Here is a 24,073-nt window from a genome sequence, read left to right as displayed (position 1 = left end):
TGAAAGGTATCTGGGACCATGCAATGCATCAAGGACGTTTGACTGATTCTACTGTTGTTATCAAGTACCCAATGGAATTGCTTATAGTGAATTTGGCAATAATGCCCTATAGAAACAGCACTTTGAATTTATATAGTATCTTTGATCCAGAGATCTAAAAGGAGGGGTTTGTCAGTATTACTATTCCCATTTTACAGAGGGTGAAACCGAGGCACAGCACATTTTCTCTAGGTTGTAGACGAAGAAGGCATCTGAGAAAGGAAGGTGGACAAAGAAATTAACTCTTCCCCCACACCCTTTTCCCTTTTTTTTAGTGCTCAAGCCAATCTTCAGGACTACTTTCTCTGGCTCTTATCTTAAATTGGAATCAAATTTCTGGTGTCAAGAACAAGATCCTTCTGCTCATAGCTGCACCAAACAATTCCCCAGGAAGGTGATGAACACTCACAGTCCACTGGCCTGATGTGGCAGAATTTTCTTTGCCAGCTCTTGCCAACAGCTGCCCTCATTCTTGCCTTTTTTTTTTTTTTTTATCAGTATCGTCAAAATGGGCAACTGTCCTAAGAGAAAACAGCACGGCAAGGAAATCTGCATTTCTCGATTCTCCAACTTCGGGGTTGTCCAGGTGGTATTTCTTTTCCTTACTAGTGTACACCAGAGGTTGCCCACAGCAGAGAGAGCCTCGGGGGTGCATGATTGTTATGCCCTGTAGTGGAAGGAGTAATGGGGAGGGAAATACTATTTTTTTTTATCACCACTGCCTTTCCAATGTCATATGAGTAGTGACAGCCAGCCTTGGAATCCCTTCTCCTGCACTTGCCCCTCTGGATTGTGGCCCCCTCTCACCCATGCCAGTTCCATCTTGTCTCTTGTATGCAGCAAACCTTACATTATCCTCCCAAAAAACTCCCAGCCCAGGAGAAATATCCTGCTTTGAAAAGCTACAAATTCAAAAGAAAGCAGCTTATGTGAAAATCAAGCAGCACTGTGAAAGTTCCTTTAGTCTAACACTACATGTGAGGAATAAATCAACGGGGAAAAAACCAAATCTTTAAGTGCAACTTCCTAAGTGGAAACTTAGAGCCTGTTTAAAACAGGATTATCAGTGGGAAAAAACACGCATAAAGGTAGACCCTCTGTGAACCGCACTTTTCCCCGTTGCAAGAACTGCAGAAACTGGAGGCGGGTGGGGAACGAGAGGCTGCAAGAAGCAAAACAAGAATTCGATCTCCCACATTAGCTCCTATCAAAGCAAATTTATAGTGCGAGGGGAACAAAATAATATACATCTTTCGCTGGCCACGGATGTTTTCCATAGCCACGTTGGTATATACGGTCCTTGTTTCCTGTGGAGGGAGGTGTGAATGCATTTTTCCCTCCTGGTATGTTAAACACAGACTTTGCCAGTGCAAGACGGCGCACGCAAAAAGTCTGTAAAACATTCTGCTATGCAAGCCCGAGCACGCAGAGAAGAGGCCGCCACGGACGTGCCTTCACACGCCGCGAAAAAACCTTGTGCAATTGGTATTTTCCTGTTTTTTACGACTCGCTAAAGAAGCGAGGGGCGGGCGGGGAGGAGGAGGTGTTGGCGGGGGGGTGGGGAGGGAGGGAAGTTCGCTGCTCCCATTGAAAAAAAAAAAAAATTGCATAACGAAATACTTTCTTTGGAAACTGCTTCCTGACAAATATTTACAAGGGCAGAGCGGGAGCGCGTTTCCGCCGACGTGAGCGGGGCCCGCCGCCACCTTCCTGGGCTGCGGGATGAGCCCCGGGTCGGGCTCGGCGGCCGCCCCATCTCAGCGCCGATTTTCCACAGCAGCCCGAGCGTCTCTCGGACTTGGCGACGCGGGCGTTTGGGAGGACGGAGTTTCGCTACAGTTGGTGCCGTGCTTTAAAAAAAAAAAACAAAAAAACCCAACCAAACAAAAAAACCAAACCAAAACAAAAAAACCCAGGCAACGAAACTCCAAATTAAACGGGAAGGGGGAAGGGAGTAGCAGAGAGAGTCACAATTGCCTTTTGTCCCCCACTCCCCCCGCTTCCCTTCCCAAAGTGGGACCCCGCGCTGATCCCCTCAGTCGCATCCCTTCCCCCGTCGCCCCTACACTCCTTAGGGCAGCAGCAACTTCGTTCCCGAGCTGGGAACTCGGGTCCTTCCTTCCCACCTCCGGTGTAAGGTATCTCCGTCGTACTCGCCCTGCCCCGGCCAGCCCTACCCTACTCTACCCTACCCTACCCTACCCTGCCCTGCCCTGCCCAGCCCAGCTCAGCCTGGCCCGGCCCGGCCCGGCCCGGCCCGGCCTTCCCCCTCTAGTGTCGATTCTCCGCTCTCTGTCTCCCTCCGCCCTGGGAGCCAGGCACTATTTCTCCTCCTCCCTCTGGCTGGCCTGGGCGCCGGGCGCCTATGGAATGCCGCGCGCGGGGCCCGGCCGCGGCGGCAGGATACACAGCCGGGTCCGCCGCTCTCTATAAGAACCTCCTTGTGAGCGACGCCATTTTAAGCCTCTCGCTCGGTTTTGCAGTGGGAGCAGCGGCGGCGGCGCTTGGGGGACACAAACACCATCGCCCCGTACAGTCGCCACTCGGGAGCCAGTGGCGGGGCCACCGCCGTGAGCGAGGAGGAGGAGGAGGCGGCGGAGGCAGGGAGACGAGGAGGGAAAGAAAGAAAGAAAGACGGACCAGACCGGGATCGGCCGAGCAGCAGCAGCCGCCGCCGGAGCCCGGGGGAACCCTGCGCTCTTCCCTTCCTCCAACGTTAGTGCAGCTTTCTCCGGCGGGAACTTGGGGCAAACCCAGGCCAGGCACCCGCGGCCGTGAGGGGGTCCAGGGTGTGCCCGGGGGGAGAGGACGGGACTGGGGGAGGGGGGGAGCGGGGGTGGGAGAGAGGTGGGGGGGCAGGAAAGGAAGAGAGAGAGGGCTCTTGTTTTTGGGAGGTCCGGACAGCTGCGTGGCTGCAGGAGCGGCAGCTGCAGCTCCCGAGGTGTCTCTTGGGAAGCTCGTCCTGGGGCGAGGGGGTGGCTGCTCTGGTCTGCAGGAAAAGGCGAGTCCCTCTCGTTTGCAGCAGAGCCCGGAGTACTTTAATGACCCTTTTTAATTATTATTTTTAAAGTTCCTCCCCCTCCTTTCTTAGGGTGCAGCCGGTGAGCTGCAAATCTCGTTTGGTGATAGAAGGGGGAAGACAGCAGGGTACGGGTTTATTTGCACCGAATATAATTAATCACGGTCACTGCAGTCAGCGGGAGATAACTAATCTGTTGCCTTGTGGGATTTGGGACTTAGTGGCATTGCATATTTGCTGGAGAGGTTATGCTGCTGCTTCTGGGTGTCACCAAAATGCACCTTCCCCGGGGCTGGGGGCAAATTTAAGTTTTTTTTAACACCCACCTTAGCAGGGTGCTGTAGGGAATGACTGGGACTGCGGGCGGTGTGAGGGCTCTCCCGCCGCGAGGGGAAGCGCCCGCTGCTTCCCGTGGCTGGATGGGGGGACCACGGCGGCTCCAGCCTCGCAAAGTAAAGCGTTCCTGAGGTGTGGGGATCAACTTGCGGTTACTCCCAGAGCTATCTAGGGCACTCATTTCTCTAGGAACAGGGTTTCCAGGTGTGTTGTTTTGTGGTTTGTTGTTTTGTTGCTTGTTTTTAGTTTAGTTGTTTGTTTTTTTAACAAAGCCTAGTTTATTGTGCATGATTAGCTGCTCCTAGAGCAGCAAGGTTTCTTAAATTTAGCAAAAACATGAATTCTTCCCTAGTTAAAACTCGATGTAAGACGCTGGGCAGTTTTTTTGTTTGGTTGTTTTTTTGGTTTTTTTTTTGTATCTCAGAAACCTTCTCTGAAGATTATTTTTTCTGGAAAGAAAGAACAGACTGTGTGAAGGTACCGCGGGCAACTTACTTGTGACTTTAGGAATAGCAGTGTTGATCTTTGCAATCAGCTACTTCTTGATCTCTTTCTCATGGAGCAGCCATTGTTCTAACACTCTGTATATTCCAGACATCTGTGGTCCTCCCATCCCCCAAAGTATGCAAGTGGTGAATGGAAAGAGGCTGGGCTGGTATGCTGAGGTCGAGGGACGGAAATCAAGGAGGGGTTTTAGTAAAACAGGATCTTTATATGCTGAGACTACAGTAAAGGCGAAGACATGGAAACTAGCTGAAAGAGTGTCGGGGTTTTCTTGACTCTTAAGTTCAGACACACCAGACAGCAACTTCCCAGTTATAATTTTGTTTCTCAGTGACAAAAAGGTACGACTGCAAGGCTCCAAAAAAAAGCCTAAGCAGCAAAACTTGCTAGTGTGTATTTGGTCCAAGTTATAATGTGAATTTCAGTATCTAACAGTCCAGCAACCTAATGTTGCTCTTGCACTTTTGATAAAAAGGTGCTGACAGCTGCAGGTATGTGACTACTGTGCGTTTGTCTAATGGCTGGTACTGTTGCAAATGAGGCTGCTTAGGTGTTCAGGCAATAGTTTGAGGCTCTCTAAATTCAGCTGTTCAGTACAAAATCGTACTGAGTGTCTCAGTGTTCGGAGGTTGTTCTGAAGAAATGTCATTTGCTCATTTGTTAGTTCAGGTATTTTCTGTTGAAGTATAAACTGATATCCACAGGAATGTTCACTTTGGCCTGTATGGCTGATCATTTCAGAAGATCTAGGGGAGAAATAAGTAAAAACACCATGTTGGAAAGGACAGTGCCATACATGATAGCTTCCGGGAGCAAGGATTTAATACAAAGTAAAGCTTGATTGGAAAAATCAGTTCTTCAAATGCTGTGTTACAGCCTTATCAACCCAAACTTCCTTTTTTTTTTCCTAAGCTATAAATAGGCTGGGGTTTTTGCATGGTGTATGTCTACTCTGGACAGCAGCATTTTGCTCTGACTGTGGTGTGTCAGTAACTGGCTTACCAAACCTTGGCTGTGAAACCTGGTTGCCCTTCAGACATAATGATTTTTTTCTGAATCATATGCCCATCTGTCATGATGCTACATCTGAATTGGCATCCCGAAATACTGTGTTCTGAAGAGTTAATCTTGAAGTCTTGGGGATGGTAAGGCAAGAGGTTAGTAGTAGTGCTGTTCTGATTTTGTAGTGTTTTCAGGGGTAGAAAGGGAAGGAGAAAGAATGGAACAAGAAACACAGCTGTTGGAGACTTCTGTCTCAGAAACTGAGGTGTAAATGTGCAGTCTGAAACTCGTGGAGAAGGATGTTGCTGTAGAGCATTGTCTAGTAGGCAGACTAGTGTGCAAATGCAACAGTAATCAAAATCACTTGCGTTAATTCATAGTTAAACTGGTAATGCAGGGGTTGTGGTGATCATGCAGTTGCCTTCAGCAAGACTTGTTCTGTCACTGTGGTAGCCTGCGTACCACGGCAGGAAAATCAGGACTGACCTTACTTATCTTGAACATCGTATTCCACAAGGCTAATAAAACCTGAGAGAAACTGTGACTTGTTCCTGTGTCCTCAGAATGTGCACTTGCAAGCTCTGAGCCCAGTGCCTTGCTGGCTGACTGGGTGGGAACCTAGAAATAGCAAACTCCTTGACAGTAAGTATTGTGTGCCTCTTCTTGTCTCTAGATAAAATTATTTTCCTGGTGGGCCAGTAGTTCTGATTTTCCAGTCAAGCACCTATTGAATTGGCAGGACTTGCCGACATAAGGCAGCCTGACAGTGGTTAACATTTAATATCCATTTCTGGCACTTGATTCTAAGGTAAAACTTGCTGTAGTCTGAGGTCAGACTTTAGCCCAGGAGGGTTATGTGTTAAACTCTACTGGCACTGTGTAGCTGTGCTGCCTCTCACAAGAAGCAAAGAGCCAGAAAAGTTGTTTCAGTTTTTGGGGTTTTGTGCTTTTCTTTCTTCACTGACAGGTAACTTCAAGTGCAAGGGTGGAGAACTAATGGAAGTCTAATTCTGGCATTTCTGTCTGTGTGGAACAAAATGTAGATGAGGTGAGCAGGTGGAATATACCTGTAGCTCGGCATGACCTCATGAGTCTGTTAACTCTGATGTGAAAGCAAACTTTTCCTGTGCTTTTGTTACCTTGGGAAGTATGGGTGTGCATGTTACTTTACAGCAGAACTTTCTGTTCATATTCCAAGTCGACTTGAGGAAACAATGTACATTGGCTGGATTGGTATTGCAGAAGTGAAGTGCTTTCTCTGTTAATACTAAATTAACTCTGGAGCTTTGAGGACTGATGTGGAAGAGTTACTCTTGTATTCTATGTTGCTGCATTTAAAAAACAGTATGAGCTAGCTGGATTTTGCTGGAGTTGGCAAATGCCTCATGTGCGCTGTATGTGTATTTGCTGGAACCAGCGTTTCTGGACTGACTTACTGCGCTAAATAGAATTGTATAAATTGGAGAAGTTTGCCAACTCTGCAGCAACTGTAGCAAGTAGTTCTGTATTGTCCTGGCAGCAATTCAGGTGCCCTCCAGTGGCCAGAAATCTTAACATCCTAAAGGTGCTGCTAAATGCAGCTGCCTTGTCCGTTTGCCTTAATTAAGAGTGAGTTGAAGAAATATCTCTTAGTGTCGGACTTCATTAGAATGTTTGTTGTTTAAACAGTCCTTTTTGGAGTGTTGGTGTGCCTTATTGTAAATACAGAGTTTTTCTGACAGACAAGCAGACAGCCACTTCAGATTCATAAGTATTTTGTCAGTGTAATTACACCTAATCACTCTGGTTTCTTAAACCATGGAGATTAATGTTTAACATCCAAGTTCAGGGTTGACTGTGTGGTTGCAGTCTAAGAAGAAATTGGATTATGGGTAAGTGCTTCCTCTTTTGGAAGAGAAATAGTTTACTAAGTTGTTCCTGTATTGGTGTGGAAATGAGTATTTCAAGTTATGCACAAACAGGCCAGAAAGGTGTTTCTGTAACAGTGTCTGTTGTTAGTGATGCACGATTGTGTTAAATGACTGCAGAACCATTGTCTTTTTGATACACAAAACTGTGTGGGCAGGGGAACTTGAAGGCTGGCAGTGGTTTTGCTCCTGAAGTTTGAATGTTAAATGAAATGTGGGGTATTTGTCTGAATTATCATAGATTGCCTCTAAAGGGTCACAATGGCAACTTTTTTTTTTTTTGCATGTGAGTAGATGAGACTAAAGAAGGAATTTTGATCCTGCCTACTGCCATCTTTCTACTACAGTCATCTTAGTGATAAGTATGGGCACATGGGCCAAAAGCTGTAAACCACTGTGTATTTATTAGATGAGTCCTGCTGGCAGATTAAACCTTGGATAGAAACACTGGCTCATCCCTAACCAAAGAAGATGGGAGTAGTATGCATAATGTAGATAATCTGTGTCCTGGAAATAAAAGGCGGGAATTGTCTAAACTGTGATAGTAAAACTGCTCTCAGTGTTTTGACTGGCCATGAGGATTCTCAAACTTAGTGAATACTGCACAAAGCCCTAGTAGGAAATGTGTGCCAGTGACCCAAAGATCCCAAATACATTGCTAAACAGAAGTGACTTAGTAACTTTACTTGTTGGTGATGCTGGTTCTTAGTTGGTCAAAATAATTGAGACACAAGAGTAATTGGGTTGATAATCTTGTTATGACTTAATGCAAGTTCATAAACTTGAAACGGTCATACCAGTCCTTTAATACTGAGCTACAAACTGCTGTTGGGGGATTGATATGTACATTATGTAAGGAAGTACATTATTTTTATTCTCAAGTTGGATATATTATAACACCAGAGTTATATTTGAAGCAGTTTTCCCATCATATCATCTAAGATTATCATCAGCTCCCATTGTGGACAGTCAGGAGGGTACTTAGGTGCTTGAGGTCTATTTTGCTAACTAATAAAGTGAAAGTTTTTGCTAGTGCTGTGGTATACTTGCTGATGAAAAGCTCTCTTAAATCATTACTTTTAAATGTGACCTGGTATTTGTCAATTTGAACACAGCTGCTACTCATAGCCCTTAGAAACAACCAGAACTTTCTAGAAAGGACAAATACCTAGGACATAGTGTTTTGTTTGCAGACCTGTTAAAGCTGTTCCCCATGATTTTGAATGTAAAGGATTGGGTTGACAGACCTCTTGTAACTCCTGACTGTTCTCTAGGTAAAGGGCAAAATAACTGTGCTGTGAATTCAAACACTTAATTTCTGAACTGACAAGATCCAGTGCTGTGACATTTCGGCTCCTGCAGTATAAGTATGATTTTAAGTAGGAGTATGTGACTATATGAAGAGATGCTTTCTTTACATTGCATAGGATGCTGAGCCATGTGCCTCCAGCATCAAGCAAAATTTTGTAGGGGACTGCTGATAAGAAATTATGGTGGTAGGTGACTACTGCTAAGTCCATTTAGACATATGTGTGTCCTGTCAGTCTGTAATTCTACCAATATTTCTCTAAAATCCCATCTGCCAGTGAAATCTCCCACCTTCACTTCTGATACCTTTTGTTACCTGAACTGTTAGTTGTGCAAAGTTGCTCTTCAGCGATTGATTAAATCTACCCACGTTTGGGGTGGATTTCTGTGCTTGAGGCGAGCAAAACCGAGTGTGGCTCTTGCTACACTTCTGCTACAGTCTCAAGTGCACTTGAAATTTTGGAGTTGTTGAACATTGCAAACTGGGTAGGAGATACGATTCCTTACTAGCCTGCTTCCTCTTTTAGGAGAAAGGGAAAGGTAAAACAGGTGAATGGCCTATCATATCAGAACACTCTGTGGTGCTCCAGAAGTGAAGTCTGGCAGACTGGAACTTTACAGCTGTTGTAAAGTTCTTGTGGACCCTTTCCCTCTTCTATCACATCTGCTTAAGACTGTATTGACTCCAAAACAAGCCTTGAGTTTTTTGGAACTTGTACCCTAAGTCTTTCCTTCACTAGACATTTTTTTTGACGAATATACTTTCTTTTTAAATACCACTTACCCACTGTTTTAAGTCTAGTCGAGGCTACCAGACTGCTTGCATTTCAGTTCCACCTAGCAATTGTAATCAACTTGGAGAAGTCTAGCAAGAAAGAAATATTTGTGTTGTTTGCTTTAGCCAATGGGCACGCGAATAGAAACTGTACTCTTGGTCTTAGATTGCTGACCTAACTGAAAATAAAGAGGCAGCACGTTATTTTGTGTGTGGCTTGATGTGAACTCTTATTTTAAAAAAACCCTTACAAAAACTAGTGTAGGGAGGTTTTTCTACCTTTGTTACAGAAAGGATTTTGTTAGATAATTTCTAAGGCAGAAGACAAAGCCTGAGAAGCCAGTGCAATTGATGTAAAAGCAGTCTGGGATGCCTGAAGGAAAAAGGAAATAATGAACTGGAAATGAAGCAGTGAAGCAGAGTGGCTGAAATAGAGGTGACTTGCAGTGAGCATTGGTAGATCTGCACCCCTCTCCCACTTCAAATCTGTGGATTTTCTGAGCTAGTTTTTTGCCTCTTCCAGCATTTCTTAAGGATATTGAAGGCTTAGAAATTGGAACCTTTTAACCCTTGAGGTTAGTAAAGTAGATAATCAGATTTCTTAATTTCCTGAAGTTTGTTGAGAAAAACAAACCTTAGACTTTCAGTTTTAATAAGAGAATTTAAAGACCATTTTAACACTATTGCATATTTTTGGTTTAGAGTCAAATCTATTATGATCTAATTAGCTAAATCTAAGCTAGAACGTATTACTGTTTGCAAGGCATCTTCTAACTTTGTGCGGGCATCAGTAGAATGTGTTGTCTGAAGCATTCCTGCTTGGATAAATTTGACCTGGATGGATTATACAGGATACTGAGTTTATCACTGGAGAGAAGCACTTCACTAAGCAAGAATAGCTTAGTGGTTAGAGGGAATGATGCTAACTAACAAATGTTACTTAAAGAAATGACCAGAGCAACTTTGCCACAAGGTGTAGTTTATAAATGAGTTTGTTCAGTTGCAGTTCAGGATCAGTAAGATTTCAGTGTGGGCACATGCTGTGGCATTCAGGTCAAGATTACTGGTAGCTCTTAGTTTTCAGTGGAACTTCTGAAATAGTTCAAGTTGCTACATCTTGGCACAACAATTAAGTATAGTAATACTGCTTCATCTCTTGCCATGGCACTTCTTCTGAAGCAGTAGTGAAGGCTATAGATGAATGTTTTTACCATGTAACTCCCCCCAAAAAGGTAGAGAAGTTTTAAAGCTTTGAAAGCCTATAGTTTTTTGGTTTTTTTTGGTTTTTTTCCTTTTAGAGGAAAAAGACTGCTTAGTTTGACTTGTTTCCTTTTGATATTGCATACTGTGTAAGTTTCCTCCACTAGATTAAGGTGTCTTGTCATAAGCCACCTGAAGACATTTTTACATGGTATTAAAAATCGCCCTGTTAAAAGCAGAAGGAGCCCCACATGCATATAAAACACATGAAGTTTTATACTCTGGTTCCTAGTACTGATAATAAAGTACACCTTAATTTCTCTGTCTCTAAAAATATCCAAGTGGTGCATTGCTTTTTTTAATATGATTATTTAAAGTGCATAACCATGATTTAAGAGCCACTCTGCAATGAGTTTTGTAATAGCTTCTGTCCATTCAAGTCCTTAAAACACTGGTGTGCAGAAGTCAGTATTGGTGGGTGACTAATTTCCCAGTAGTCAAGACCTTCTAATACTTACATGTAACTACAAAAAAAATCTGCTCTCATTGTATATGGCTATTTTTTTTTAGAGGGGAAAAGGTGGCGGAGGAAATGCTACTATTCAAGGCAGAATATGGGAATGGTCTTCAGTATTTGCGTACTGATAACGAAAAGTATTTCAAGAAAACTGCTGTTTGTAATCCTCTGTGGTATTTGTACAAGAAAAATCTTTTAAAAATGAAGTCTTCAGAGTGAAATTCAAGCACATTCTGTACCTATTTTCAAATAAAGTATATTCTGAGTTCACATTCTTTGCAAAAAATGAACAATGTCATTCCTACCACAAGCTTCTAACATTCCTGACACACAACACCAAAACTCTCCTTCCAGGACTTTTTACCAATCTTATAGAAGCATCTGGTTGGTACATGAAGGACCTCCAAAAGGTACTTTTACCAAAGCTTAATAAAGTCAGATAAAAATTCTCAGTTTTCTTTAGAACCTGCACGTGGATACGGGAAGAGAGAATTTAGACCGCATTTGGAAAAAGGAATAATTAGAAGTTTACAACAGTTTGGATAATGTCTTCATAAGAGTAAGATCAGTAGAAATAGGTCTGTCTGTTGCAAGAGTGTTTGTATCTGGGGCTTAAGCTAGACCAAAAATTAAGAGACAGTTCAGCCACTCCTGCCAAAAGTGCCTTTATACCTTGGAAGCTTTTTTCCTGATGTTTCCACTGTCACTATTGTCTTACTTGGATGATTCCTCATCCCCCACATTTTGTTTTCTAGAAAATAGGCTAACAACTTCCAGGAGAAAAATCAAAAGCATTGTTTTGTTGGTTTTTTTTTATTATTCCTTCATTGGATGTATTTTTCAAATTCCCAACTTGAAAACTAAGGTTAATTAGGAAGCTTCTGCTACATTAAGAACTGAAATATAAAGACTTGGGTCAGAGAAATGAGTGCTCTCCAGTGTTACTAGCTGTAGAACTGCTGTTGCCTGCATGTTTTGGCTATGGATTTTTGTAAAGCAGATACACAGGTAACATAATTGGCAAGCAGCTAAGACAAGTTATAAAATCAGACCCAAAGGATGCTTTCAGTAACACCTTTAGTAGCATATTGCTCTCAAACAAAGGATTTATGGCAAACTTGCACACTCTGACATGCTTTATAAAAGTGGCGGGGTGGGGAGGGAACTGCTTATCAGATCATTCAGGTGTAATTTGAGTCAATCTTAAAGAAGAGAATTATTCAGATTTCAGAATTACTGTAGGCTTGTTGACTTTTTGGCATATGCCTAATTATTCCCCAGAATCAGAAATTAGTATCTAATAAAAACATTCTCAGAAATAATGCCTAATACTTCTTTCATTCCTTTTGAAAATAAGAAAATTGAATTGTCTTGTTGGAATTTGAAATTTGTGCCTTCTAAGCTAGCAGATGCTATGTAATACAGCCTAGTATGAGAACTTGAATTGCTCTTTGCATAAGTTGTTTAATATGTAGTCTAAAAAACCCCAACCTTCATTTAAACCCAAAGCTAATGGTGCTTGCTAAGCATGTGGCTAGTCTCAGGGGGCAGGAGGAGCTTTTTGAGAAGAGTTGAGTCCCATAAACTCCTAGCAGTATGTTCATGTGAACTGTGAAACATAATATTTATCAGAATTCCCACTTCTGAGTGCCTGCTAGCCTTCAAAAATTGCAAAGCTTTGCAGCCATGCTGAAGTTTGTAAAGTATACTGAGGCTTTCTGTCTCTTCCTGATGGTTGAGATCTGTTTGTCAAGAAAATGAGCAGCATAAATGTTTCTACCCAGCCTGGTTGTGTCGCTGCCTTTGTGTGTTGGTTAACCTTGAGAGTGACAACCAGTCAGCAGCTTGCCTGCACTCAGTTTATCCCTTTGTAACATTAGAAAATAATATGAAGGAAAAGATGGCAGAATGTTCAAGTGCAGAAAACCTAAAACCAAACCCCAGCTACTTTTGTATGGCAGTTGGTTTGAACTTTTATGATTAAGACCAATTTCCCATCTAAATAATAATAAAAAAGCAGGAATTGCTGGGGGCTACAGATGTGTGAAATGCAGATCAGGGTGTTGGAACTTGCAGATGCAGCTAGCAGGCTGATCAAGGGTCAGCATTCCGAAGACTGAATGTCTGACTGGTAATGTGTTTGTGTACGTACCCTTAATATTCTTCATTGCTGTTTTGTATTTGTTCATCAGTGTTATTTTGGATCAGTGCTGCTGTGGTCTGTTGGATTTTACCTAATGGTAGAGCTGCTCTTCTGGTCTCTTCAGGCTACAGCAATTTCAGAGTGCAGGTGCTGTAAGCCAGTTGCCTTCATTGATGCAGAATTAAACAGTGGAGAAAACTATAAATGTTCTTCACAAACTCCTTATTGCATTTGGAAATCTCAGATGGTAGTAAATGTCTCGAAGCATAGTCACTGGTCTTAACACAGTGGTAGATGAACCAGTCAACTTCAAAACCAGTTTGGTAATCCTCTTTTTAGCACAGTCCTATGGGAGGAGACGGGAAAGTTTATGGTAGAAATAAATCTTTTTTTGTGCTAAGCATATTGAAAATTTCATATAGCAGGTAGAACGTGCCAAGTTTTATATTGGAAGTGTCACATCTGACATGGATTGAGGTCTATAGGGAGCAAACATACAAATTTTATGTTAGTGCTCCTCCCTTCTTTCTGTTTGGAAGATGTTAATGGAACTCACAAAGTAATGCAGAAGACCTGCAAAGAGCTGTCTAGCTTTTGTATAGGCGTTTTCTCAATTCAGGTTCTCATCAGAATATTTTAATCAATGGTGAACTGACAGTGTGCCTTATGTTTTTCTTTCCCCTTTCCACTATTACTCAAACTCCTAACAGCATGTTGGGAGAATCTATGGGTAAGGGACTGGAAAAATTGTCTCTGCTTTTAGTGTATCCTCCATGCCTACTGTCAAGAGCAGACTCTGAGTTGGCCAGTCTTTTCCAGGCTGTGGAGAAGGACCAGTTTAGAGTTTCCGGCTGCACAGCAGGATGCTTATTGTATGTTGTGTAATGTCTTATATCGGCTTAATGCTGTTTATCTGCTGCAGATGCAGATCTAATGTCCGTTTTAAAAGAGCCAGGGAAGGGTTGCTGCCAAAAGTCGTGGTAATGCGGAGTCAGGACAAACAGCACTGGCATTTGTACAGCCAAGCAATAAGATTGCTTGGCAGCTGCTGGAGTATCTTGCAGCTGGCTCAGAGTCAGTGAAATACAAGTTTGTCTCACCTATCCAGTGAGATTTTTAAAAGCGCAGGCCTGCCCTCTGTTTAATTATGATTTTCAAAAAGGTGGTCCTGAAAGAAACTCTTATACTGGGAAATGTGTCTTTACACAAACCCAACATCAGGTGGACTTAGTTCTCCTGACGCAGCACTGCAGACCTGTCTTTTCAGGGATTAGTGTATTGCCTTTACTTCATTGTGCAGGAATGTTTTGATCAGCATAGCTCTAACATCTAACAGCACAGTGAAAGCTGATTGCTGCAAGAGATGGTTTTGCTCCCTGCTCAAGCTACCACAAATGTTTCTGCTTGGCTGGCTCCCAGAGTAGGCTGTCACCAGCTCTGGGTCTGTGCTAGAAACAGTGTGGGAATTTTGGGGGAAGGGGAGCAAATGAAATGAAAGTGACCCATTGTGGAGCTGTAGCCTCGAATTGCTCTTTCTGGGTTAGTGAAGAGTCAGGTACAGATTTATGATACAAATACTTCCAAACTGCTTGGTGATATAAAATGGAAATGCATACTGAAAATTTAGGTAAGGCATTTGATAATATTTCTGCCTTCTTGCCCCCAATTATCTTGCTTTCTTTGCAAAAAAAAACAAAAGTGAGTTTGGTGACTCAATATGTGTGAAACTGAAGGACAGTTTTGGTTTTTTTTAAATAAGGCTGGATAAATTTTTAGTTTTTACTTCAAGGAAAAATTTTTTGTACAAAGAAACTTTTATTTTTATGGCACGGGAAGGGGAGGAGGTGCAGTTGTAACTCTTTAGGTAGTCTTTGTGCAGCTTGTCTTATGTGGTCATTTTAGTTTTCTCCATGAAAATTCATGTTGTAGCCTGTATCAGACAGTTTTTCTAGTATCTTCTAAGTAGTTTATCTTTGAGAGAAATGAGGAAGTCTCCCATTTAGCCATTGTCTTTGAGGCATGTCCAAACTCTGGAATTTAATGTCTGGGCTTCATCTTATGCAAAGACAGAGGAGTAAAAAATAGCTCCATCGCAGTCAGTCTTCAATTCTTGTTCTCTTGCAGGTCTAAGAGAATATCTTAGGCATAACCTGACAGAAGAAGTCTGAGTGATACATTGTGCTCTTTTGCATGTCTGTCCATGGGGGTTTGCTAATTAGCATTTGAGTATACTTACTGTGGTAATGAAATGGCAAGATGTGCCAAGTCTTACTCTGCAATTCCAGTGTGAAATCCTGTCTTACCAGCTCTGATTAGTGTTTAGTAAGTTCTAACCTTGCTCTTTTTTAGGATCTCTGAAAGGGTGCAAGAAAAAATTCTGGGAGCATAACAAAGAACATGGCAACTCAAGGTACATACTGCATTACGATTTCTGTTACTAGAATCTAGAAGACTCCTTATCCCTCTCTTTTTAACTTTTCAAAGTCACTTAGATTGAATAAGATCTGCTCTATTACAGTAATTAATACCTTACACTGGAAATCAAACCTTCACACAAGTTTGTTAAGTTTGTTGTAAGGTCAGGGCCACCACAATAGCAATGATTGTCCTGCATGTTCCTCAGGTTTACATGTCTGCATTGGTTCAACATAAAGCCTCAGTTTAAAGTTGCTGCTCACTTGCAATGCTGGATTGAAGAAGTTGTTTATAATAGCTTATTTTAATTTCAAATCTCTGTCATCTCTTGTAGGATTAATACATGCTGGAGTAATTGAACTAAACTTAATTGTTCACCAATGATTTCTTACAGCTGACTTGATGGAGCTGGATATGGCAATGGAACCAGACAGAAAAGCAGCAGTCAGTCATTGGCAGCAGCAATCATATCTGGACTCTGGTATCCATTCTGGTGCCACAACAACTGCTCCCTCCTTGAGTGGCAAGGGAAATCCTGAAGAAGAAGATGTGGACACAACCCAAGTGCTGTACGAGTGGGAGCAGGGATTCTCTCAGTCCTTCACCCAGGAGCAAGTTGCGGGTAAGGCCTTTTCTCTTACGCCGGCTTGCTTGGACAAGCAGTTTAACCATACAGAAACCTAACTACTCAATTACTGCCAATCTGGATGATGAGCTGTTTATTCCTAGTTTGAGGTCATTATGACTTGCCTTGTTTTCAGATATTGATGGCCAGTATGCAATGACTAGAGCTCAGAGGGTGCGTGCAGCTATGTTCCCTGAAACCCTGGATGAAGGAATGCAAATCCCATCCACGCAGTTTGATGCAGCTCATCCAACTAATGTGCAACGCCTGGCTGAGCCATCCCAGATGTTAAAACATGCTGTTGTTAATTTGATAAACTACCAAGATGATGCTGAACTTGCAACTCGTGCAATCCCAGAACTGACCAAACTGTTGAATGATGAGGACCAGGTAAGTATTTTCTTTGCCTGGGTAAAGCTTGCTTTTGGTGCACCTTCAATGACCTTAAAACTAAAAGCTTTACTCAAACACTTGTATTAGGTGGTGGTGAACAAGGCTGCAGTTATGGTTCATCAGCTGTCCAAAAAGGAAGCCTCTCGCCACGCCATTATGAGATCTCCTCAGATGGTGTCTGCCATCGTACGTACCATGCAAAATACAAATGACGTGGAGACAGCCCGGTGTACTGCAGGGACACTACACAACCTCTCACATCACCGTGAAGGCTTGTTGGCAATCTTCAAATCAGGAGGCATCCCTGCTTTGGTTAAAATGCTGGGGTAGGTGCACTACTGAGGCAGCACTTGTTTTGTAGTTGGCCCTGCTAGGAGTAGGTATTCATGAGGATTTTCCCTTCTTTAGGTCGCCAGTGGACTCTGTGCTATTCTATGCCATTACAACTCTTCACAATCTCCTGTTACATCAGGAAGGAGCCAAGATGGCTGTTCGTCTTGCTGGTGGGCTGCAGAAAATGGTGGCCTTGCTCAACAAGACAAATGTCAAATTCTTGGCCATCACAACAGACTGCCTTCAGATTTTAGCATATGGCAATCAAGAAAGTAAGGTAGGTGCCTCTGGTGCTGAAGTAGTTAAAATGAGCAAGCTTGTGAGGAATGGCCTGACAGTTCTTGTGTACTGACTTCCTGACTCTGAATCTTCATCCACATGCCACTGGCTTTTGCCAGTCAGTCATGACCATGCAAGAGGGGAGGGACACAGGAATTGTCATGCAGAAATGCCACTGTGCTTATAGTGAGACTGTAAAACTTACAGTTCACATAAGCAGGTGGGAATGGTTTTTTAGGGAACTGTAACCATGAGGGGTGTAAGCCAGCAATGTTTACTACCTGCTGACATGTGTAGGAAGTGACAGACAAATATTTTTCCTGTCTTTCAGCTGATTATTCTGGCAAGTGGCGGACCCCAGGCTTTAGTAAACATAATGAGGACCTATACTTATGAGAAACTACTGTGGACCACAAGTAGGGTGCTGAAGGTGTTGTCAGTCTGCTCCAGCAACAAACCTGCTATTGTTGAGGCTGGTAAGTACACTGTACACATACTAACTTTAAAATCTACATATTGCTTTGGGCTCAGTTCGTTCCACCAAGAACAGAAACTGCCAGCATCAGACAATGAACTTGAGTTGGTCCTTAAGTCCATAGCCAAGTTTGGAGGCCTTTAGTGTATACAGAAGTATAAAAGGGGGGCTATTATATGTAACTCCACTGTGCTGTTAACTGGGTGGTGTAAGTGACTGAGTGTTGTTAGGATACATCCTCGAGAATCTGCACACATTTAAAAGGCCCAGTGTCACACAGGGACTTTCAGAGAGCTGTTATTTTCCTGTATGAAGAAGGGCTAGGGCCCAACCATATTGTGATATTAACAACAAGAAGGATCCAAAAGCATGTGAGATTTTGCACTCAGATGTCAAGGAAGGACCTGACTGCTCACAAGGTGAGCATCAGAATATGATGTTATGTCTGAGTAATGGTGTCAAATCTGTACCGTTTTCCAGGTGGGATGCAAGCTTTGGGGCTTCACCTCACAGATCCAAGCCAGCGACTTGTCCAGAACTGTCTCTGGACGCTGAGGAATCTATCAGATGCTGCAACAAAGCAGGTAAAGGGCTCATCTGAGGGATCAAGAGCAAAAGTCAATGTAGTGGAAAAGAAGACTAAACTTTTTATTCCCTCTTTTTTTGCAGGAGGGCATGGAAGGCCTTCTAGGAACTCTAGTTCAGCTTTTAGGATCAGATGATATTAATGTTGTGACTTGTGCTGCTGGCATCCTTTCTAACCTTACCTGCAACAATTACAAGAACAAGATGATGGTGTGCCAGGTTGGTGGCATTGAGGCTCTTGTGCGCACAGTTCTCCGGGCTGGAGACAGGGAAGATATCACAGAACCTGCGATTTGTGCACTCCGTCACCTCACCAGCAGACACCAAGAAGCAGAGATGGCTCAAAACGCAGTTCGTCTCCATTATGGACTTCCAGTGGTGGTAAAGCTGTTGCACCCACCCTCACACTGGCCTTTGATCAAGGTAAATAATGGCTAAAAGCCCTCAGAGCTGAAACTGAAAACTGATGCTTTTTAAAATGTAACTTTAAAAGTGAAAAATACTTTGTTTCCAAGGCATTGGGGATACAATTTGTCTGATGGAGAAGCTGCTTCAGTTGAGCAACTTAGTGTTTTCTCTTTTAAACATTTTGAGATGAACTGATTAACAGAAATAGTCACCAACAGCAAGCACACCCATTCTGCTCTTTCATTCCCCCCCCGTTCCTTACCCGCAGGCTACTGTTGGCTTGATCCGCAACCTGGCTCTGTGTCCTGCAAACCATGCCCCGCTGCGTGAGCAAGGTGCTATTCCAAGGCTAGTGCAGTTGCTGGTTAGAGCACACCAGGATACCCAGAGACGCACTTCCATGGGCGGGACACAACAGCAGTTTGTGGTGAGTGCCCTCCCCTGACACTGCATCTCAAAGTTCTCTCCAGCTCCTTGTTTGTCAGTGCATCTCAACCGTGTAGTGCTTGGGCTAAAGAACTGTTGCTTAGTTGCTCTAGTTCACATTGTTCTATATGTGCTGATTGCTCTGTCTTGGCAGACATGAGATTTTTCTTAAATCAGAATGCCAAAATCATGGTTTTTATTTTAGTAACCTCTTGTGCATTTAATTCTGAGTGTTAAAGCTCACAGAAATTCTGGTACTGCCCACTCTGGCAAGACAAGTAGTTGTCTACCAAGAAACGGGAAGTCCCTCCTCCTCAGAAGAATGGGTTTAAGAATGCTATCACAGCTTATTGCATATTTGCAAGGGCTCTTATAGCTGTAGAGTACTGAGAAGTTGTGCAGGCTTGGTACTTGACACCTCTTTGGGTTCCAGGTCAGTGTGACAAGATCAGTCTCAATTTGATTGTTTTTATCCTGTCAAACACATTAACAAAGGAGGGTTTGCTTAGTACAGCAAATGGAAGCAGCATCTAGTAATACAGGTGTGTAGTTTAATTCATGCAGAGGCAGGAAGGGATCTCTTTGTTACTGGTAACTGCTGTTCCCAGCTTAAGTAACTGCCAGGCTAATCCAGGTTGTAGAAAAAGAGAAGGTGTTTTCAGAGGGGAAGTTCATAATAAAAGCTACTGAGGCATTCCACTGGGATGCTTCATGTACTGAATTTGGGTGGGTAAACTGGATTGACTCCTAGCAGGGATGCTAAGTTTGAAGGCCAGCACATAGGGGAAGGGGTTAAGTGCAGGGGGGATGAGTTTGGTTGATTAGTTGAAACTGCTGATTGGCTTTTTGACAGTCACTTAACAAGAGAGCGTACAATATCTCAAATTCAAAAATGCCTTTTCTCTCCCTAACTAGGAGGGTGTGCGTATGGAAGAAATTGTCGAGGGCTGCACTGGAGCCCTGCACATTCTTGCACGAGATGTTCATAATCGAATCGTAATCAGGGGTCTAAATACCATTCCACTATTTGTGCAGGTAAGTGAGAGCTCAAGACAGCACTACAGTACATATTAGGAAAAGAAGTAAAATAGCTCTTGCACTTCCTAGATAGAATTGCTAAGTCTCAGTGTGCTGAAGAGCTTGTTTCAAGTGGAAAAGCTAAAGAACCCTTGTGTTTCGGTTGCAGTTGTTGTACTCTCCCATCGAGAATATCCAGAGAGTAGCTGCTGGTGTACTTTGTGAACTGGCTCAAGACAAGGAGGCAGCTGAAGCAATCGAAGCTGAAGGTGCAACTGCTCCTTTAACAGAGCTGCTTCATTCTAGGAATGAGGGTGTTGGTAAGTGAACTTAAGATTGGTTTCATGCTTGTGTTAGAAGAGTTGATAGAAGCCTTGACCTCTACTAAAATCACTCTTTCGGCAGCAACCTATGCAGCTGCTGTGCTGTTCAGAATGTCTGAGGACAAACCACAGGACTATAAGAAGCGACTTTCGGTTGAGTTGACAAGCTCTCTGTTCCGGACTGAGCCAATGGCTTGGAACGAGGTGAGTTCTGTGACCTGTGTTAACAGTTCCCTGGGGAGAGTTCACTTTTATGTCCTCCCTCCTTTCACCAGTGTAGATGCCATCAGTGATACAGCTTTACACAGCTGTGTGGTGGCTGTACCTTCTTTACTCTCTCTCCATGTTCAAGTGCAGTGAACCTTTGGTAAGCAGCCTTCAAGCTGCTTTTTCCCTGGCAGAGAGGAGGAGTCTGTTTTTTGCTGCTGCTGCTGAAGTGTGTAATGCTCATAATACTTGCTAGTGTGCAAAGCTGTATATACAAGAGTTTTGTACTTTTCTGTATTGCTTGTCAAAACCTAATGAACTCTGGATGCAAAAATAGAAACATGAGTGATATGAGGGAAGCATAAATATAAAACATATCCTAAGCTTCTGTCAAGCCAACAATGCAGGATTAGTAATCTTGGGCTGGGAATGCAACTTGTCCTGAGAACTGAGATTTCACATGCCTTTTTTCATTTTTAATGGACTACAAAGTGATTTGAGACCGAAGTCAATCTGTTTGCATGGGATACTAAGAAGGCTTCACTCATTCTTTGTCTTCTCACAAATTCTTAAGATTCAGGAGCCTAGCTTGTCTTGTATTGTATGTATATACTACATAAGGGGCAGTAGCCTTTAATTTGTACTGTTTCAGTGCGTAGTTTTCTGTTTTCCTAAAATCTGTATCTACTACAAAAATGCATGGGGGAAAAGATAACATGAAGTATCACTGAGATTGGAGTTAGGCAATTGCTCTGCAGGCAGGCAATTACTGCTGTAATTGAACAAATGGGAGAAGTTCCTTCAGAACTCTTAAAAGCTCTATTGCTGGCTTGGGAATATCTGATTTGCAGGATCTGGACAGGTGTACCAGAGGAGTGTTCCTAGACCTACCCCATCTTTTTCACTCCCAGACAGAACCTTCTTCTAGTGATCTGTGGATTCCTAGATCTGGTTATTACATGCTGGATGCAGATACTTAGGTTAAAAGGCTTTCCATGTTGACTGCAGTGCTCACTGCACAGGAGTTCTTCAAAGAGACTTGGGGCAAGCTTCACAACTTTCTAAACTCGGAATTACTGGTGCTGCCAAAAGACCTGATGTTAAAACGGTTCTGTAATTCTTTGTGTACACAGACAGCAGATCTTGGACTGGATATTGGTGCCCAGGGAGAGCCTCTTGGATACCGCCCAGATGGTATGTGTCTTCTGTTCCCCTTGACTAAACTTTTAATTGGATGAAGTCAAGTCATAGATTTTAAAGGAGAACTGCAAATGAGTGAAGAGTGAATTTACTCTTCAGCAAGGTACTGCAAACTGACAGGCAGATGGGGAACTGCCAGTTCAAATAACCAGTTTCTGCAACACCACTGGCAGCCCTGAAATGGGAGCTGTATGAACATGCAAAACTGGTGTCTCTTGTCTGAGTCCTGTGGGAACACCTCCTGCTGAGCTGTTGTTTCCAGAAATCTTTTCCATTCCTTACAAATGGACTTGACAATTCCAATAGCGCAGTTTTTCTTTAAAACAACAAAGCTGGTATTGAATGTGTTAGTTTGTAAGTGTCTATAGATTTGAACGCAAGCCTATCCCTAAGGATTCTGAGCTATTTTTGACTAGCCTTTCAGAAGCAAGTCTACAGTCTTGGAGCCTGGTTTTGCTGCAGTATTGTTGAATTTTAGTACTGTTGATTGTGCAGACTAATGGCTTGGCTGGAATCTGCTTGTGCTTCTGACTGCAGTGTGCTTTGTCTGCAGAATCCTACTGGAAGGCTGTTCTGAACAATGGAATAGCCGTTAAGGGCAGGCACCAGATTGTGATGAACTTGGCTGAACTAGAAAACAATTAGATGGCTACACCATCTCCTCACACACTGATACTTGCAGCTTCTGTTGCATCTAACATCTGTTAACATTATGCTTTTTTTCCCTCTGCCACCTTTAACTTTCTTAGATCCTAGCTACCGTTCTTTCCACTCTGGCGGATACGGTCAGGATGCCTTGGGTATGGACCCTATGATGGAACATGAAATGGGTGGCCACCACCCTGGTGCTGACTACCCAGTTGATGGTCTGCCAGATCTTGGCCATGCCCAGGACCTTATGGATGGGCTGCCTCCAGGTGACAGTAATCAGTTGGCCTGGTTCGATACTGACCTGTAAATCATCCTTTAGGTAAGAAGCTCCAACCTTGAATTTAAAAACAAAACAAAAAGAGAAAAACAGCTGACTGGACAGAGGACTTGGTTGGTAGGGAGGGATTGGCTCGATTGGGTCCCAGTGTGCCAGAATAATGAATAAATGCTCTGGAAACACACAATGAGCACACTCCAAACTGACTTCTGCTGTGAAGTGTGGAAGTAATTAACTGTAATGTCTTGTGCACCAGCTTCATGCAGTCTTTATGTGTTATAACAGCCCTTAACAACTCGGGAGCACTGACACCTGTGTTTTTTTCTTTTTGCAGCTGTATCATCTGAGTGAACTTGCATTGATTGGCCTGTAGAGTTGCTGAGAGGGCTCGAGGGGTGGGCTAGTATCTCAGAAAGTGCCTGACACACTAACCAAGCTGAGTTTCCTATGGGAACAATTGAAGTAAACTTTTTGTTCTGGTCCTTTTTGGTCGAGGAGTAATAATACAAATGGATTTTGGGAGTGATTCAAGAAACGAAGAATGCACAAGAATGAATTGCAAGATGGAATTTATCAAACCCTAGCCTTGCTTGTTAAAAATTTATTATTTTTTTTAAATCTCTGTAATGGTACTGACCTTGCTTGCTTTGGAAGTAGCCTTTCTTTTTGCAGTAATTGTCGTTAGTTTTTTTTTTTAAAGTCTCTCGTAGTATTAAGTTATAGTGAATATGCTACAGCAGTTTCTAATTTTTAAGGATTGAGTAAAGGTGTAGAACACTAATTCATAATCGCTCTAACTGTATTCTGAATAAAGTGTAACATTGTGTAGCCTTTTTGTATAAAAAAACTAGACAAATAGAAATGGTCCAATTAGTTTCCTTTTTAATATGCTTAAAATAAGCAGGTGGATCTATTTCATGTTTTTGATCAAAAACTTTATCTGGGATATGTCTGGGTAGGGGCCAGTAAGAACTGTTTATTTGGAATCTTGTATTGGACAGTTTACCAGTTGCCTTTTATCCCAAGTTATTGTAGCCTGCTGTGATACAGATGCTTCATGAGAAAAATGCAGTTATAAAATGGTTCAAAATTAAAGTAAACTTTTAATTCATTCTGTGTCAGATTATTTCAAATTACGAAGTATATTTGTGTGTTAAGAAATAGTCCTGGACTTGCACAATCACTTCAGTGGAGGGAGCCAAGAATAATTTACTTCTTTGATCCTACTCTGGCATAGTTACCCTTCATAGCCTGGAGGTTTTCTGCTGCAGTCCTCCAAGGCACCAGTCTGCCCCTGCTCTGCTTTGTCAGGTTCCTCAGCATGGGCCAGGTCTAGCCAGATGAGAGGCAACTCCACTTTGTGCCAGGCCTGCCAGCCCCACAGCTCTCTTGGCCTCACAAAGGATGAACAGCCTCTTGCCTCAGTTCCCCTCAGAGGTCAGTGAAGGATGCTTTGCCCACAAGCTCTCAGCTGGTTTAAAGCCCTTTTCAGGTGTCCTCAGTGTTCAGCTACTGTGTTAGACGAGATCTGTCTGTAACTGGCTTCCCGTGAGGCAGCACCTGTGTGACTGCAGGGGGACAAAGTGGGTCTGAGACTGCCGGCTCAGCTTCAGACTGCACATGTGCACCATGCAGCTGTCACCAGCTCTGTGGGAGCAGCACTCCTAGGCACTTCCACTGCAGGCAGCAGTTTGCCAGCAGATCACAGC

At 43.0% G+C, this 24,073-nt stretch overlaps 1 protein-coding gene across 1 annotated transcript; it reads left to right on the top strand.

Moving 5' to 3' along the window:
- Window positions 1-2,474: 2,474 nt before the first annotated feature.
- CTNNB1 (catenin beta 1) lies at window positions 2,475-23,475 on the top strand. The gene is made up of 16 exons (XM_033056304.2): window positions 2,475-2,754; window positions 15,100-15,160; window positions 15,560-15,787; window positions 15,927-16,180; window positions 16,271-16,509; window positions 16,592-16,793; window positions 17,127-17,271; window positions 17,751-17,854; window positions 17,940-18,278; window positions 18,532-18,690; window positions 19,605-19,724; window positions 19,876-20,026; window positions 20,112-20,233; window positions 21,370-21,430; window positions 22,186-22,406; window positions 22,699-23,475. The coding sequence occupies exons 2-15, from the start codon at window positions 15,148-15,150 to the stop codon at window positions 22,392-22,394; spliced, it is 2,346 nt and encodes a 781-aa protein (XP_032912195.1). The 5' UTR covers window positions 2,475-2,754; window positions 15,100-15,147; the 3' UTR covers window positions 22,395-22,406; window positions 22,699-23,475.
- The last annotated feature ends 598 nt before the right edge of the window (window positions 23,476-24,073 follow it).

This window comes from Catharus ustulatus, chromosome 1, assembly GCF_009819885.2.
Source record: "Catharus ustulatus isolate bCatUst1 chromosome 1, bCatUst1.pri.v2, whole genome shotgun sequence".
Lineage (NCBI taxonomy): Eukaryota > Metazoa > Chordata > Aves > Passeriformes > Turdidae > Catharus > Catharus ustulatus.
This window is presented reverse-complemented; position numbering and strand designations above follow the sequence as displayed.

Excerpts from the sequence above, each read along its gene's own strand:
- CTNNB1 (XM_033056304.2), top strand. Across the intron at positions 16,510-16,591 it reads GCTTTGGTTAAAATGCTGGG|GTCGCCAGTGGACTCTGTGC; the intron begins GTAGGTGCACTA and ends TCCCTTCTTTAG. Across the intron at positions 20,234-21,369 it reads AGCCAATGGCTTGGAACGAG|ACAGCAGATCTTGGACTGGA; the intron begins GTGAGTTCTGTG and ends TTGTGTACACAG.